Source organism: Sporothrix schenckii, assembly GCF_000961545.1.
Source record: "Sporothrix schenckii 1099-18 chromosome Unknown Cont44, whole genome shotgun sequence".
NCBI classification, from domain to species: Eukaryota; Fungi; Ascomycota; class Sordariomycetes; order Ophiostomatales; family Ophiostomataceae; genus Sporothrix; species Sporothrix schenckii.
The window spans coordinates 3,707,392-3,720,665 of NW_015971145.1; the positions used below are offsets into that span (position 1 = coordinate 3,707,392).

At 55.8% G+C, this 13,274-nt stretch overlaps 2 protein-coding genes across 2 annotated transcripts; one reads left to right on the top strand and one right to left on the bottom strand.

Moving 5' to 3' along the window:
- Positions 1-1,716: 1,716 nt before the first annotated feature.
- Positions 1,717-7,037, top strand: SPSK_08286 (sec7 domain containing protein; the record flags this gene model as incomplete). Its single annotated transcript, XM_016734890.1, has 2 exons — positions 1,717-4,651; positions 4,720-7,037. The coding sequence occupies 2 exons, from the start codon at positions 1,717-1,719 to the stop codon at positions 7,035-7,037; spliced, it is 5,253 nt and encodes a 1,750-aa protein (XP_016587939.1).
- A 737-nt stretch (positions 7,038-7,774) lies between these two features.
- Positions 7,775-9,289, bottom strand: SPSK_09142 (MFS transporter (Mch2); the record flags this gene model as incomplete). The annotated part of the gene is made up of 1 exon (XM_016735721.1): positions 7,775-9,289. One exon carries the CDS (start codon positions 9,287-9,289, stop codon positions 7,775-7,777), a length of 1,515 nt encoding a protein of 504 aa, XP_016587940.1.
- Positions 9,290-13,274: the final 3,985 nt, after the last annotated feature.

Genomic DNA, 13,274 nt, shown 5'->3' on the forward strand with positions numbered 1-13,274 from the left:
ACTTGTTTGTTGAAGACGTCGACTTTGTCGACAAAACGAGACGGCAACGACATTGTGTTTGTTTTGTCGCGAGCGCGTGTTTGCCTTCCAACACTGGTGTGCCAGTTTTGTTAATGATAGCCGCATGCAATTTTATGCGGTGTACTCCAAAGTGTGTTGCAATGCTTCGAAGCGCCTCTGGCTAATTTGGGGTTGCTTTACTGACACCATCAATTTTGGTTTTGTTGCTTTGTGGCTTGACAGCGATCCGTGATCCACGTATGTTTCGAAGGCAAGAGCACACCGCCCAAAGAAGGAGGTACGCACAGAGCAGGTAAGGTAAACGAAGTAAGCACCGTGTACCTTCTTCGAAAACGGTCAACCACGAACGTTCCTGCCGAGAACAGCGATGAACATCTTTTCAGACGTAAGGGACTGATGCTTCTGGGCCTTTTTTCCTCATCCTCTCATTTTCATCGTTCATCAACAACTGCATCAGCCATTACCCGTCATCTCCTCCCCACTCGCCTGCATCGACAGTGATTTGCTGCAAGGGGCTTGCACCCGCACAGATGCAGTGCAGAAACAGTCCTGCTGTACAACGTACATATGAGTATCCATTCTGCATTTAACCAGCCAGCATCCCAAAAAGGTCTCCAAACAATTTCCAGGAGATTTCGAAGAAACCTCAAAAGTCTCGCACCAAATTACGAAGAGCACGCGGCTGACCCGTCAAATATCGATCCAAATATCATATAGGAACACTCGGCAGGGGCCACAGGAAACACAAATCCGTCCACCCATCCTCTCGAGTCGTGATCTAGAGCAGCGATCACGGCCTTGACAACCGCCGTGGCGATCGATCAAGAAACTCTTCGATACTGTGGGCCTCGTCCTTCTCTGCTTCGTTTTGTTTTGTTCAGTCGTGCTGTTTCCGCCTTCTCTTTCCTTTGAAGCCATCATCGACAACCGGGCCGTCTGCCTTTCTCTTCGTTTCATCCCGCATCTAACACCGCGCTACCATTCGTCGGCCTCGACAACCCCACACCAGCATACCACCAGTCTTACCCCTGCATCCAATACCTCCTCACCCCCTTGCCCTAGGCATTTTAGCGCCATCACTAGCAGTCCAATAAAGGGGCAGTCAGGAGCAAGGCCGGGGAGGGAGTGAGTGTGGGTCCCTGCGAGGACAAGAGGGCAAAAAAGAAAAGAAGGGAAAACAGAAAAAAAAGAAAGAAAAGAAAAATAATAGTCAAAAGTCCCAAAAGAGTTGTTGCGTCCCCTGGGTCGTCTTTCTGCCACGCGCAGCGTGCCGCTCCCAATCTCGATACACTTTTCCGCTCATTAAACCATTTCCCGGAAAGCAACACTCTTCCACCTGCCAGCACCTCGAATTCGCCGAATCGCCCAAATCCCGCCAAAATCGCCAATATCAGGCGCGCCCCATCAGTTGTCTTGGAGTGGATGGCGTCGTCGACGGCGTCGCTTTGGTGACCCTTCCATCGTTTTAGGCGAGGCTACTCAGAAACAGGGACAGGAAAAGACACCCACAACACTGGGGCGCCAGGCACGCCAACGGAATCGAACGAAGATTTGCGTCTAGCGTAAGGTGGGCCTTGTCCTTCCTTGTCTGCTTGTGTACGACCTGTTCTACTGTGCCCCTTTTGGGCCCTAACACCTGGTCTACGGACGTTGGCCCTTTTCGTTTCGGTCTTCTCCTTCCTTTCCCTCACGATCATGAACGCCGACCCTTCGCGCCGATCCCCAAGGCGGCGGCCAGATCTCAGCGTCAACACGTCGCGCGCGCGTTCCAACTCCAGCTCCAAGATTGCATTGCCTCCGTTGTCGCCGCCGCGCCGCAACGTCCCTGTCCCGTCCTCTCGGGCCAGCAGCCGCGGCTCGAAACCTCCCCCAGCACTCGGTACTACGGTTATGGCCTCCAGCATCGAGGCCGGCGGTGTCGGCCCCAACCGCCTGCGGTCTGGCACCTCGTCATATCCCCGTCAGGGTTCTGGCGCGGCCGCCGACGTCGAGACATTTCTCGACATGTACACCCCCAACGCCGTGTCCGGCAGCGGCAAAGAGAACAGTCCTCCGTCTCTGACCATGGCCGATGCTCCGCAGCCTCCGCCCATACGCGGCCATCGCGACTCCCACGACCTGTCGCTCCCCTCGCGGCACGTCCGCGACTCCCTCGTCTCCAACATGCTCCTCTCCCTCGACCAGTTCTCCATGGGCCAAACAGCCGCTCCTGTGCGCTCTACCCCGTCCTTTGAGGACCACCGTCTGTACTCCCTGTCGACCACCACCACCGACGACAACATTGCCCGTGCGCCCAATGTCCCGACAGCGCCACGTGGCGGCGGAGGAGGGGGTGGTGGTCGGTACGGCAGTGGGTATAACAACTACAGCTCCGACTTCGAGGTGCCCGACGATGCCAGTCGCGTGTCCGGCAGCATCTCCCACAGCCGCCGCAGCAACAGCAGCTCCGGCTTCCAGTCGAGTCTAGGACGCATTAACAGCATGCGCGAGTCGTCCCTGCACCGAGGCAGCCAGCCAGGCACGCCTCGTATGATGCACTCGCGTGGCGGCAAGGGCAGCAAAAGCAGCAGCACCAACAGCATCGACAATGCCGGCTATGTGCAGGTCCTTGGTAGCCAGCGATGGGCTCATGGTTTCGGGGGCCGTTCGTCGAGCTTCGATCTTGGTCCTCGGTTACCTGGTTCGTCTGGCGGCAACAACCCGCCTCCAACAACCATGATCCCGCAGCAGCAGATGGCGCAGCAGGCGGCGCAGCAAACAGCACAACAAACCACGCAACCGTGGCATATTGAGTTCTCCAACTCCTTTTTCAACGACGCCTACGACGACGCCGCTCCGACGCCCACCGTTCCCGGTGGCCCTCGAAAACTGACCTCTGCCCCCTCAATGCCGTCGATCCCCTCCTTCCAACCACCGCCACCCGATCCTCCCTCAGACCCTGAGCGACGCAAAAGCGTGCGGTCATCAAGAAGCGCAACCGTCGGCCGGCAGTCTCAGACCAAATTTAACAATACTGCTGCTCCACCACTACCACCTGCCTTCGACCTCGATTCGGCACCGGCTCCCAACATTGGCTACGAAAAGTCCAAAGAAGTCGTGCCACCACGGACCGCACAGCCGCAGCAGATTCCACCGCATCCGCTCAGACAGAAACCAAGCTTTTTCCGACGTGTGTTTGGTGGGTTCCGTGACACTGCGGCTGAAAACGAGCCTGTGCCACAGCTACCATCCGCGTCCACAAACACGTCGGGCGGTTTTGCCTCGTCCTCTTCTGTCGACGCAACAAACGGCTCCCGCAGCCAGCAACACAGCTCGTCTGGCTTGGGTCAGAACCAGAAACAACAAAGCGCTCCGCCGTCCCGAGACAGCCACCATTCTACACATGCGACGCTGCAAAAGAAACCCTCTGGCTTCTTCAGGCGCCGCAAGAAGAGCATCTCGGAAACGGAATCCCCACCTCCACTGCCAATGCCCCTTGTGCTGCCACCGCAACCAAAACAACAACCACCACCTCCTCCGCCTGCTGTGGCACAGCAACAACAGTCTCGGCCTGCGCCACTCGTGTCGCCCTTGAAGATGCCCAACTCGCAGCGCTTCGTCGAAAAGCCGGCGCCCAGTCCCGTCACGAGCTTGAGCCATGCCATGAGCCCGTACCTCAAGACCAATGGCGACGATGCAGGCACGACTTCGCCGCTACAGCCGACAGACCTCGATAGCTCACCTCGCACGCCATCTAAGGACAAGGGTGCGAAGTCGGACAATGTCGACACGGTCAACCGAGCCGTCAGAGGCTTCTCGCCCGACTACGAACCCCCACCAACTGCCACCATCCGCTCGGTGGGCCCCGAGCCATCGTCTGGCAAAGACCGGAGCACCAGCGGCCAACGACACCACCTCGAGACACCCACAAGACAGCCTCCCGCACCGCCTCATCCTGCCCGCTCGGGCTCGTTCCTCAGCGACGACAGCGATGGCGACGATGAGAGCCCGCGCCGTGTCATGACCAAGGCACTGTCCAAGAAACGCTCCGAACAAAGCGACTTTTTGTCCGTATCGCCGTCAGCTGTGGACGATCAGCACCTATCGCCCTCGAGCCACCACCCATCCTCCAAGAAGAGCGGCAGCCAATTGAGCCTGCCGATTGAAGGCGCTGCATCCACCACGTCTCCCAAGGCAGGCTCTGCCGGAGTCGCTTCGTCCAAGGCCTCGCCTCTTGTGAGCAGCGGCAGCGGCAGCGGCAGCGTCCACATGCCCATTGTCAAGGTCGACGGCGGCGCCACAAAGACAGGTGACAAGGACCCGAATATCATCGACGAGCCCGAGTTTGTCGTTGGCATGCCTACCGAGGATGACAGGCAAAAGGCCCTCAACATCTACGAAGGCTGCGAAGACTTTATCCAAAAGGAAAAGGCCGCTGCCTGGATGGGCGAGGAAGGCCCGGTCCGGCAGCGTACGCTCCAGGCCTACATGGAGCTCTATGATTTCCGCAACCAGAGCATTGTCAACGCGCTGCGCGATGTGTGCAGTCGCCTCGTGCTCCGCGCTGAGACACAGCAGGTCGACCGTATTTTGGTGTCATTTTCCAAGCGATGGTGTGCCAACAATCCCAACCACGGCTTTAAGTCGTTGGGTACGTATATCCCGTCTCGTGCTTATGACAAATGTGCCATTTCTTCCATGCTGACAACACCTCCCCAGATGTCGTCCACACTACGTGCTATTCGATCATGCTCCTCAACACCGACTTGCATTTGGCCGACATTGAGTCCAAGATGACTCGGTCCCAGTTTATTAAGAACACAATGACGTCGATTCATCACACTCTCGCCGACTCCGATCCGAAGGCCAACGGTCGCTCCATCTACGGCGGCCCCGACAGCGGCCGACGTCCGTCGGTGGACCAAGACCGCAACCTGGCGGTGGCGTCCCTCCCTCCACGATCCGAGTCGTCACTAGGCCACAACCAGGACGACTGCGGCCCTCTAGTCAAGGCACCTTTTGAGGGTTCGATGCGCGCCTGGGAATCGCAGATGGAGATTGTGCTCAAGATCACTTACAATTCGATCCGCGATGAGCGCCTGCCGCTCTTTGGTGCCGACGGCAACGGCAACAGCAACAGCCAGACGCCGAACAACCAGAGCGGCCTGTCGGTCATTGGCATGCTCAAGCGCACGCCCAGTGTAATTAGCAAGGCTCCCTCGGAGAGCCAGGCCTCGCTCCGCGGACGCGTCACCGAATCCAGCACCCGGGCCGGTTCGTCACGTTGGACTTCCAAGAGCCGGTCGCGCGTGCGTGGCCCGGCAGTTGGTGGTCCGGGTGGTGCAGGCGGTGCGTCAAGCCGCACGAGTTTCGAAGACGGTAACTCCATCTGGAGCCCCACCGTATCATCGGCCACTTGGAGCCGGCAGTCGCTCGGTCGCACGCAAACGTCCATGTCCATGGAGTCCTTTGGCTCGAACTGGGCAGGCCGCGGCGGCGAGTACCAGCAGTCCATTGGTTTCGCCAACGCCCTCAGCCAAGCCATCATCCGAGAGGACGCACTCGGCGGCACTGGAGCTGCTTCGATAATTAGTGACGACCAGTCCATGCACCAGCGCGACGGCGCGAACCCACTGCTCGACGACGAGTCGCTCGAACTGGCCGGCCCGCCGTGGGTCAAGGAGGGCATGGTCGTCCACAAGCATCACCTGGACGGCATGGACAAGAAGGCCAAGGATAGAAACTGGACCGAGGTCTTTGCCGTTGTGCAAAAGGGCTACATGAGCCTGTTCTCCTTTACGCCCAACAAGTCCCTGCGCGCGAAGAACCGCGGACGCAACAATGCGCTGCCCAAGGGCGCCGTCGTTGGTGGTGGCAACTGGCAGGAGAACGCCACGAACGTGGGCTCGTTTGGCCTCAAGCAAACACTCGCGTCAGCCCTACCGCCCCCGGGATACTCCCGCCAGCGGCCGCATGTGTGGGCGCTCAGTCTGCCCACGGGCGCCGTCCACCTGTTCCAGGTCGGCACGCCCGAGATCTGCAAGGAGTTTGTGACAACGGCCAACTACTGGAGCGCGCGGCTGAGCACACATCCGCTGGTCGGCGGCATATCCAACATTGAGTACGGCTGGGGCGACGGCATTGTGAACAACTCGCTCGTGAACGCGATCAAGAGCGAGTCGAGCACGGCGCTGCCGTCCACCTCGAACAATGGTACCCACGGGCCTTACCCGCCCTCGGCGTCGCGTCCTGGCTCGGCCGCTGCGGGTCGCGCCAGCTTGCAATCGCGCAGCTCGTTCCGCTCCGGCTCCTTCGATTTCGGCCACGGCCGCAGCGGTTCCTCGTCCAGTGGTTTCACGGCGTCGGCAGCGAACATTGGCGGTGGAGGTATTGGCAGCTCAAGCCGTCACGGCGGCAGCGGCAAGCTGCCCGGCGATCGCATTGCCATTGCCGAGTGGATGCCGCCCGCCCAGTCGCTGCGCCCGTCCAATGCGGCCGAGCCGCAGCAGCTGCAAACACTGATGGCGTACGTGCAGAGCATCGAGAGCGAACTCAAGTCGCACAACGCGCTGCGGTCGCCTATGCTGCTCGCGTTCACGCCGCGGGGCCAAAACGCTACCAAGGCTATGGCCAATTGGGAGCGCAAGAGCTCGTACCTGCTGCGGGAGATTGTCAAGTACCGGACGTACGTGGACTGCCTGACCGAGGCCGAGCGGCGGCGCAGCGAGATTTACCAGGAGCGGGAGATTGCGCGGCGGGCAGCGCGGGGCGAGGGCAGTATTGGCTCCGATGACGAGGACAACCACTTGGCTCGGGATGGCCGAGGCCGTGGTGACGATGACGACAATGATGACGAGACGGGCGCCGAGACGGCACGCGATGACAATGGCAACGACAGCGACATTATGGGAGCGACCGCCCACCGCCATCGCAAGGACAGCGATGTTCTTGGTGCGAGCGAGTCTCTTCGGCTGTTAATTTTTTTTTTTTTTTTGGATTTTTTCCCTTATTCTTCCATTCTCTTCGACTCTTTATGAAAATCCCCTGGGTATCATTCCTACGAGCCTACTTATTTTCTCTACAAAATTGTATTATTCTTACCTTATTTCGTTTCCTTTTTATCGTTCGGTCTCTTTCGGTATGAAGCGGTTGGTTAACTTTCCAAGCATGAACTGTTTAATACTTCAGAGCCTCGCTTGTTTTCTTTGTTATTATGCTTCTTGTTGCATTCTCTTGATGTCCTCTCTTGGTTACGGATAAATGAACAAATTCATACAGAATAAAATAAAACGAACTTTGGTGCGACACTACAACGGCTCATTCAAATAAACGGTAACAAAGTAATATTTTATTTCTTGGGGCTTATTGTGTTCTTAGACTTGTTTTCGAGTATATTGAGGTGGGAGTCAAAGTCATAATCATCTTGAATTTTATCTGAAAAACGTATCAAAGCCGGAAACGGAAAACGGAATTTGTGAAAAAAAAATGATCTAGATATTAAAACATTAAAATGAATATGCCAGTAGTCAGAATATTGACAAATGAAACTATAAAATAGTAAACAAAAAAAAAAGGGAAAATGCAATATAATGCAAATACAAAAAGTTGCAATAGAACGCTTGCATAATCCAGACTCCGAGGTTCCCTTTTTCAATGCTGTCTATACCAAGAATGTATCTATTTCCTACTGCACGTACGGCGCACTTTTCACGTCACTCCTTTTCGTGTTCTAGTTTGTTTTTGTACGTTGATTCACTCCCCTGATCATGACCTTCTACACACGCTGTACCTTGAAGACCCACGCGAACCTGAGGAGGTAGCGGTAGAATGATTCGCGCGGTGCGCCGCTCTGCTCGTTGGTAGCGTCTTCGAGCTGGTGCAGCTTCCAGGCGCGCAGCAGCCAGCCGGCGATGAAGGCGGCGAGGAAGCAGAAGCCGGCAAACAGCTGGACGTGCAGGTAGGAGTCGCTGCCGGAGTCGGTGCGCAAGCTCAGACCAATGGCCTCGGCGCAGGTGGCGGGCGGCACCAGGATAATCCACAGGACGGACAGGGCGGCCGGCAGCAGGGGAATACCGACGATCTCGGCGGTGACGGGGGCGACGGTGGCCCACAGCAGGCCGGAAAAGGCGCCGAGCAGCGCGTAGATGATGGCGCCAGCATAGTACTTGCCAGCAAAGATCCAGATGAAGAGGGCGCTGACCGAGGCGGTTAGTGTGCCGAGGCCCATGACATTGAGGCGGCCGACGGGGTCACTCAAGAAGCCAATCAAGGGACGGCCGAGACCCTGCGACAGGTTGAACATGGCGGCGACAATGGAGCCCTGGTAGGCGGTGCCGCCGACGGCCTGGGTGTACGCGGGCAGCGAGAAGATGACGATGATGTAGCCGAGAATGCAAAAGAAGGCCCAGGTGACGAGCAGGACGTATTCGACACGCTTCAGCAGGCTCAGGCGGAAGCCCACATGGATGGAGCCGACGACCTTGTTGCGGTCGCGGACGAGGATGGTGGAGACCAAGTTGGCGGCAAAGGACACAATGGCGAGGATGCGGAAGGCCCAGGCGAGGCTGATGTTGCGGATCATGGCGTTGGTGGCGAGGGAATAGGTGAGGCCGCCGAAGCCGGAGCCGGCGGTGCCCAGGGCATTGGCAAACGAGCGGCGCTTGGTGAACCACTGGGGGACGATGCCGACGGAGGCGACAAAGATGAAGCCCATGCCGATGCCGAAGGCGATGCCTTGCGACAGCATCAGATGCCAGATCTTGCGCGTAAACGAGGCGCCGATAAAGGCCAGCGTCTCGAAAAAAATGCCGACCAACAGGGTTGCGCGGGTGCCGAAACGGCCCACACACACCGTGGACAGCGGCGAGACAAGCAGGGCAATGGAGATGGACAGGCCGCCGACAAAGGCATATTCGATGGCGCTCGCGCCGGGGAAGGCGTCGTTGTTGAGGTAGTAGGCCAGAAAGACGGCATACGCCGAGTTGACGCCCCACGTGTGTGCGTTGAGCAAGAACACCGCCAGCACGACGACCCAGCCGTAGCCGCCCTCCTTGAATTCCTCGGCTGGCGCCTCTGTCGGCACCTCTATTGGAGGCTCAACGCCCGTGGTGCCTGCGGCAACTGCGGCCGCGGCCTCGGCGGACGGTTCCTCCTGGTTGGAGTCGTTGTTTGTGGACTCGTCGTCACCCGTTGGCAAGTTCCGCTTCTCTTCATTAGAGTCGGCCGTGCCAGGAACTCGGCCGACGGAATAGCCGTTGAACGGCGCCGACGCCGTTTCGGAGGCGGACATTTTGAGTGGGCGTGGACTATGCGTGTGTGCGGGGGAGCCGTGTAAGACACAAAATTTGGGCCGTACAAACAATCAGGGGACGGTATATGAAAGAAAAATAGCCAAGTAGGACAATAGCTTCTAGAAATAAATAAACAAAAGAAGAATCAAATGAATGTATGGAGGAGACGAAGGAATCGAGAAACAAGAGAAATTGAGGATCCCTGTCACGAAGCAGCGAAGTAGCGAAAAGAGGGGATGGGCCACCCAGCAGGCGCTAGGAAGGCGTGCCGAGTTCCTGGATCGAGGAGAGAACGGCGACTAAGAATGCAACGTTCTTGTTGCTCGTCGGCCGCGACCGCACTTGACCGCGATCCTTCCGTTTTCTTTATATTTGGGGCAGGCGGCAGTAGCGTGCGCTTGTCGATGTCGAGTCAGGTGTTGTACAGCAGGTTAACGCTGAGGGCCGGAACGGGCAGTAGTAGTATGGCGATGTCGACGACTGAAGAAAGGCAAGAGCCATCAACGAAACGAACAGAGTAACCAGCAAATTGCTTCTGTCACGGAGGGAAAGGGCGATGGTCTACTTATGAATGCGGAATACGGGTGATGGAAACCCGGAAGGGCTGCACGTATTGGCCATGCTGTTACATATGCGCGTGCACCTCGGACCGGTGTGCCATTTCTGGCCGTGGTTTTCACTATTCAATGGAACATGGTCAGGCCCGACGGAGTTCAATACTTGGACGTCGATGGGAAGAGCGCCGAAACAAAATGACACTGCGAGGAGAAACTCGCACCCGGCGCTACACTCCACCTTTGATTACGAAAGAGGCAATTCACTACTGTGGGCGTAGTAAATTGAGGAAGGCTAAGAGGAGACATGTGCATGACATAAAGAAACAGAAAAAAAAGATGGGAGAAAACGTTGGCTACGGAGTCATCGTGAATAACCCGTGGAAATAAGAAACGGCGGGATAAGAAAAGGCGGGGCCCCCTAAGTGGAGACGATTGGTTACCAGAGCTCGAAGAGGAAGTGCCATACGAAAATAAAGACCGTGTCACAGAGGAGAAAAACGAACCCTTGGCCGGCTATTCCTTATTTCCAGTTTGTTTCCAGACAAGGCAGTTGTAACCTGCAACCACACAGAGCCACGAAAACTCCAGACACACCAACTTGAAGGAGCAGAAGCGCGATCGGCGACATTGGCCGGCGGGGATACCTCTATGAACAAACCTACAGCAAGCCATCGATATGTGCATCGTAAAGCAAGGCCGATGTTGACAAGCTGCTTTCCAGAACAACATCCAGTCAATGATATGTCTCGGGTGTTGGTCTGGCACATCGACGACAACATTGGCTGTGTTGACAACTTGTAGGACAGACAAAAAACAAACAACAGCCTTGGCAGCAGGACGGCATCGGTAGGCTACTGCGTCGTGGACAGCCTCATGCGTCGTACGACGTCGTAAAGACGACACGGCATATGAACCTGACAGGAGAGAAAAGTGTGTCCATCCACGGAAACGACTGAGCCGTGTGGCACCATGTGAAGCCAGAGTAAGACAAAATGCACCTGGTTCTTAAGCTCGTGCTGATGATACCCATCGTTTAGAACGTGGTTACTAAACATTGTCGGCCACGGTAAGAGCGAGGATTCAGGAAGACAAATTTAACAGCCCCGGTCGTATCCTCTGCGGACAAAAGATTGGCCATCGGGTAAACTGCTCGAAGTGAAATAAGTGTACGGGGCGTGAAACTTTTCGAATTTCGCGCAGTACAAAAGGTAATCAAGCCTCTATACGGAGACGGAGTGTCGACGACGAGGACGGAGCGGACAGCTTGGCGCGGATTGCTGAGAGACACACCGAGCAAGTTTGGAAGAGATGGTTGTGAATGTAAAGTAAGACCGCGACCCGACACCCGGCACATGATCCCGCGCCATCAGGGCGTTTTACAGGGAGGAATACTTTAGGGGCGGGCGCGCGCCACAATTGCGTGGAGACGCGTTCAGAGTAGTTCATGTTGGCATTGTAAAACCGCCTTGGGCGGCGCGCCCTTCTGCCGATGGCAGCCGCTCCATATGCAACAACCATCGCTGAATCATGAGGAATAATAATCTTACATGGAAACCGAAGACTAGATCCCATCCACAGACTGCAAATGGCGCAAAAGTATGCCGCATCTCTGAGTCACTCCGTGGTTTGAAACAAGCCCCGGTACTATGGTAAAAGTGAACTATCGTGCTCCTTTCATCAGACACTCGATCAATCGCCGGCACACTTCGCCTGACTTGTCAAAAACATCAGCGCGAACCTTTCCTCGATCGGTTCCTGTATCTATCAATCAGCCTTGCTCACTGAAGTGGCAGCCATGCAGACAACGGTATCCACAGACGATGATGCCCTGACCGGGCCGGAAATGCTGCTTGTTTTGTATTTACAGCGAGTGCGGAGCTCTCCGTACGAACGAAAGACGTCGTGCTCGGTACGGAGTTACGAGTTGTTCTGGGAGGCCAGGCGCAAGAATCCACATCACCTGCTATCGTAAAACTTTCTTTCTGAGCTGAGCCCTAGTAAATTCACTGCCGAAATGGGATAAGCCTTTGTCATGCAGCCAGCAGTGTCAGCATAAAGAGGACGCATACCGTGAGATACAAAGATTTCCTGCAGAAGGTGCATACAGAGTGCATGCAGTGTGCACGTAGAAAAGAAGCATGTGTCCAACGAATGGCATTCATCCTCCGACACGGCTCTGCACGGAGTAGGGTCCTGTCAGTCGCTTATGAGGTGGAACTGTCGCAACAAAACATCACAACACCACGACCGACACGACAGCAGATGCCGACAAAATAGAAGACAAAGCGCCGAAAATATGATATGGCCATTAGCGGCGAAGACCATGATTTACGTTCGATTACTTCTTACGTCTTGCGTCCTTCCGGAAGTCATAACAGGTGATTGCCACAGGCAAGGGGTATTTGATTGATGGCAGTGAACCTGCTGCACGGACTCCGTAGACTGCACACAACCTCCACAACTGATGATGCGGACAGGGAATAAAGCTTGAGCGCCTTCCATGAACCCCATAAGGTCGTGCCAATCGCCAACTCAGAAGCACGCTTGTTGAAAGCCATCGTGAAGATGGCCAACTGCGCACCACCTGAAAGGACTAAATAATATGCATTTATGATGTTTGCTGTTTGCCAGCACCATTGATCGTAGACGTGTTTTGCTCGCGGGTTATCGCAAGCTTTAGAGCCGCAATCGTCAAGCGCATCTATGATTCAGCTCGGCGCGGGTTGTTATTGTTTCGGTCGCGACTCTCAGCCGTCCGTTGTGTGAATCGCGAACAAACAGATCGCCGCCTCGGCTGTCTCATTAGCGTCCAGTGCGCTGTTGTAGCCCACAACAGCTGAATGGCGGCGAGCGATTAAAGGTATTAAATTTGTCGGTCGAAATAATTCCCAAATTCGCCTGTGGCCCGCCTAGGGCCACAGTTGTCTAGTCAACCGCCTAGAGTGGGGTAAACAAACGCAAATTGACAGGGGCCCTCTTTTTTGTATTGTATTTTGGCCCAAATATTGGAAAGGGTAGCAATAGCATTATTAGGGAAAGCACAGTAATATTGGGCAGGTCGCAATTACCCAAAACAACCACAACCGGAGCGAAAGGAACAGGCCACAAAAAAAGAGTCACTTTTGTTCTCGTCGCTTTTTCACGTCTCTTCACGCAATTCACCTCCCAAGACAGCGCATCACAACGCATCACAACACATCACAACACGAAAACAGACCTGTCGCCTGCACTCGTTGCACTGTTCTTCCACCGTCGCCGCTTCGCTTCGTTCACCGCCCGCCGCCACATCCCTGTCTCACATCCAGGCACTGTTTCTGAGCTCTCTTTATTTTCTGTGTTTCCGACTCTGCCTCTACCTCTGCCGCATCTTCTGCCCCAGCAACCCGATCTGCCGCTGTCAACAAGCTTCTTTATCTTCTCGTCGTCA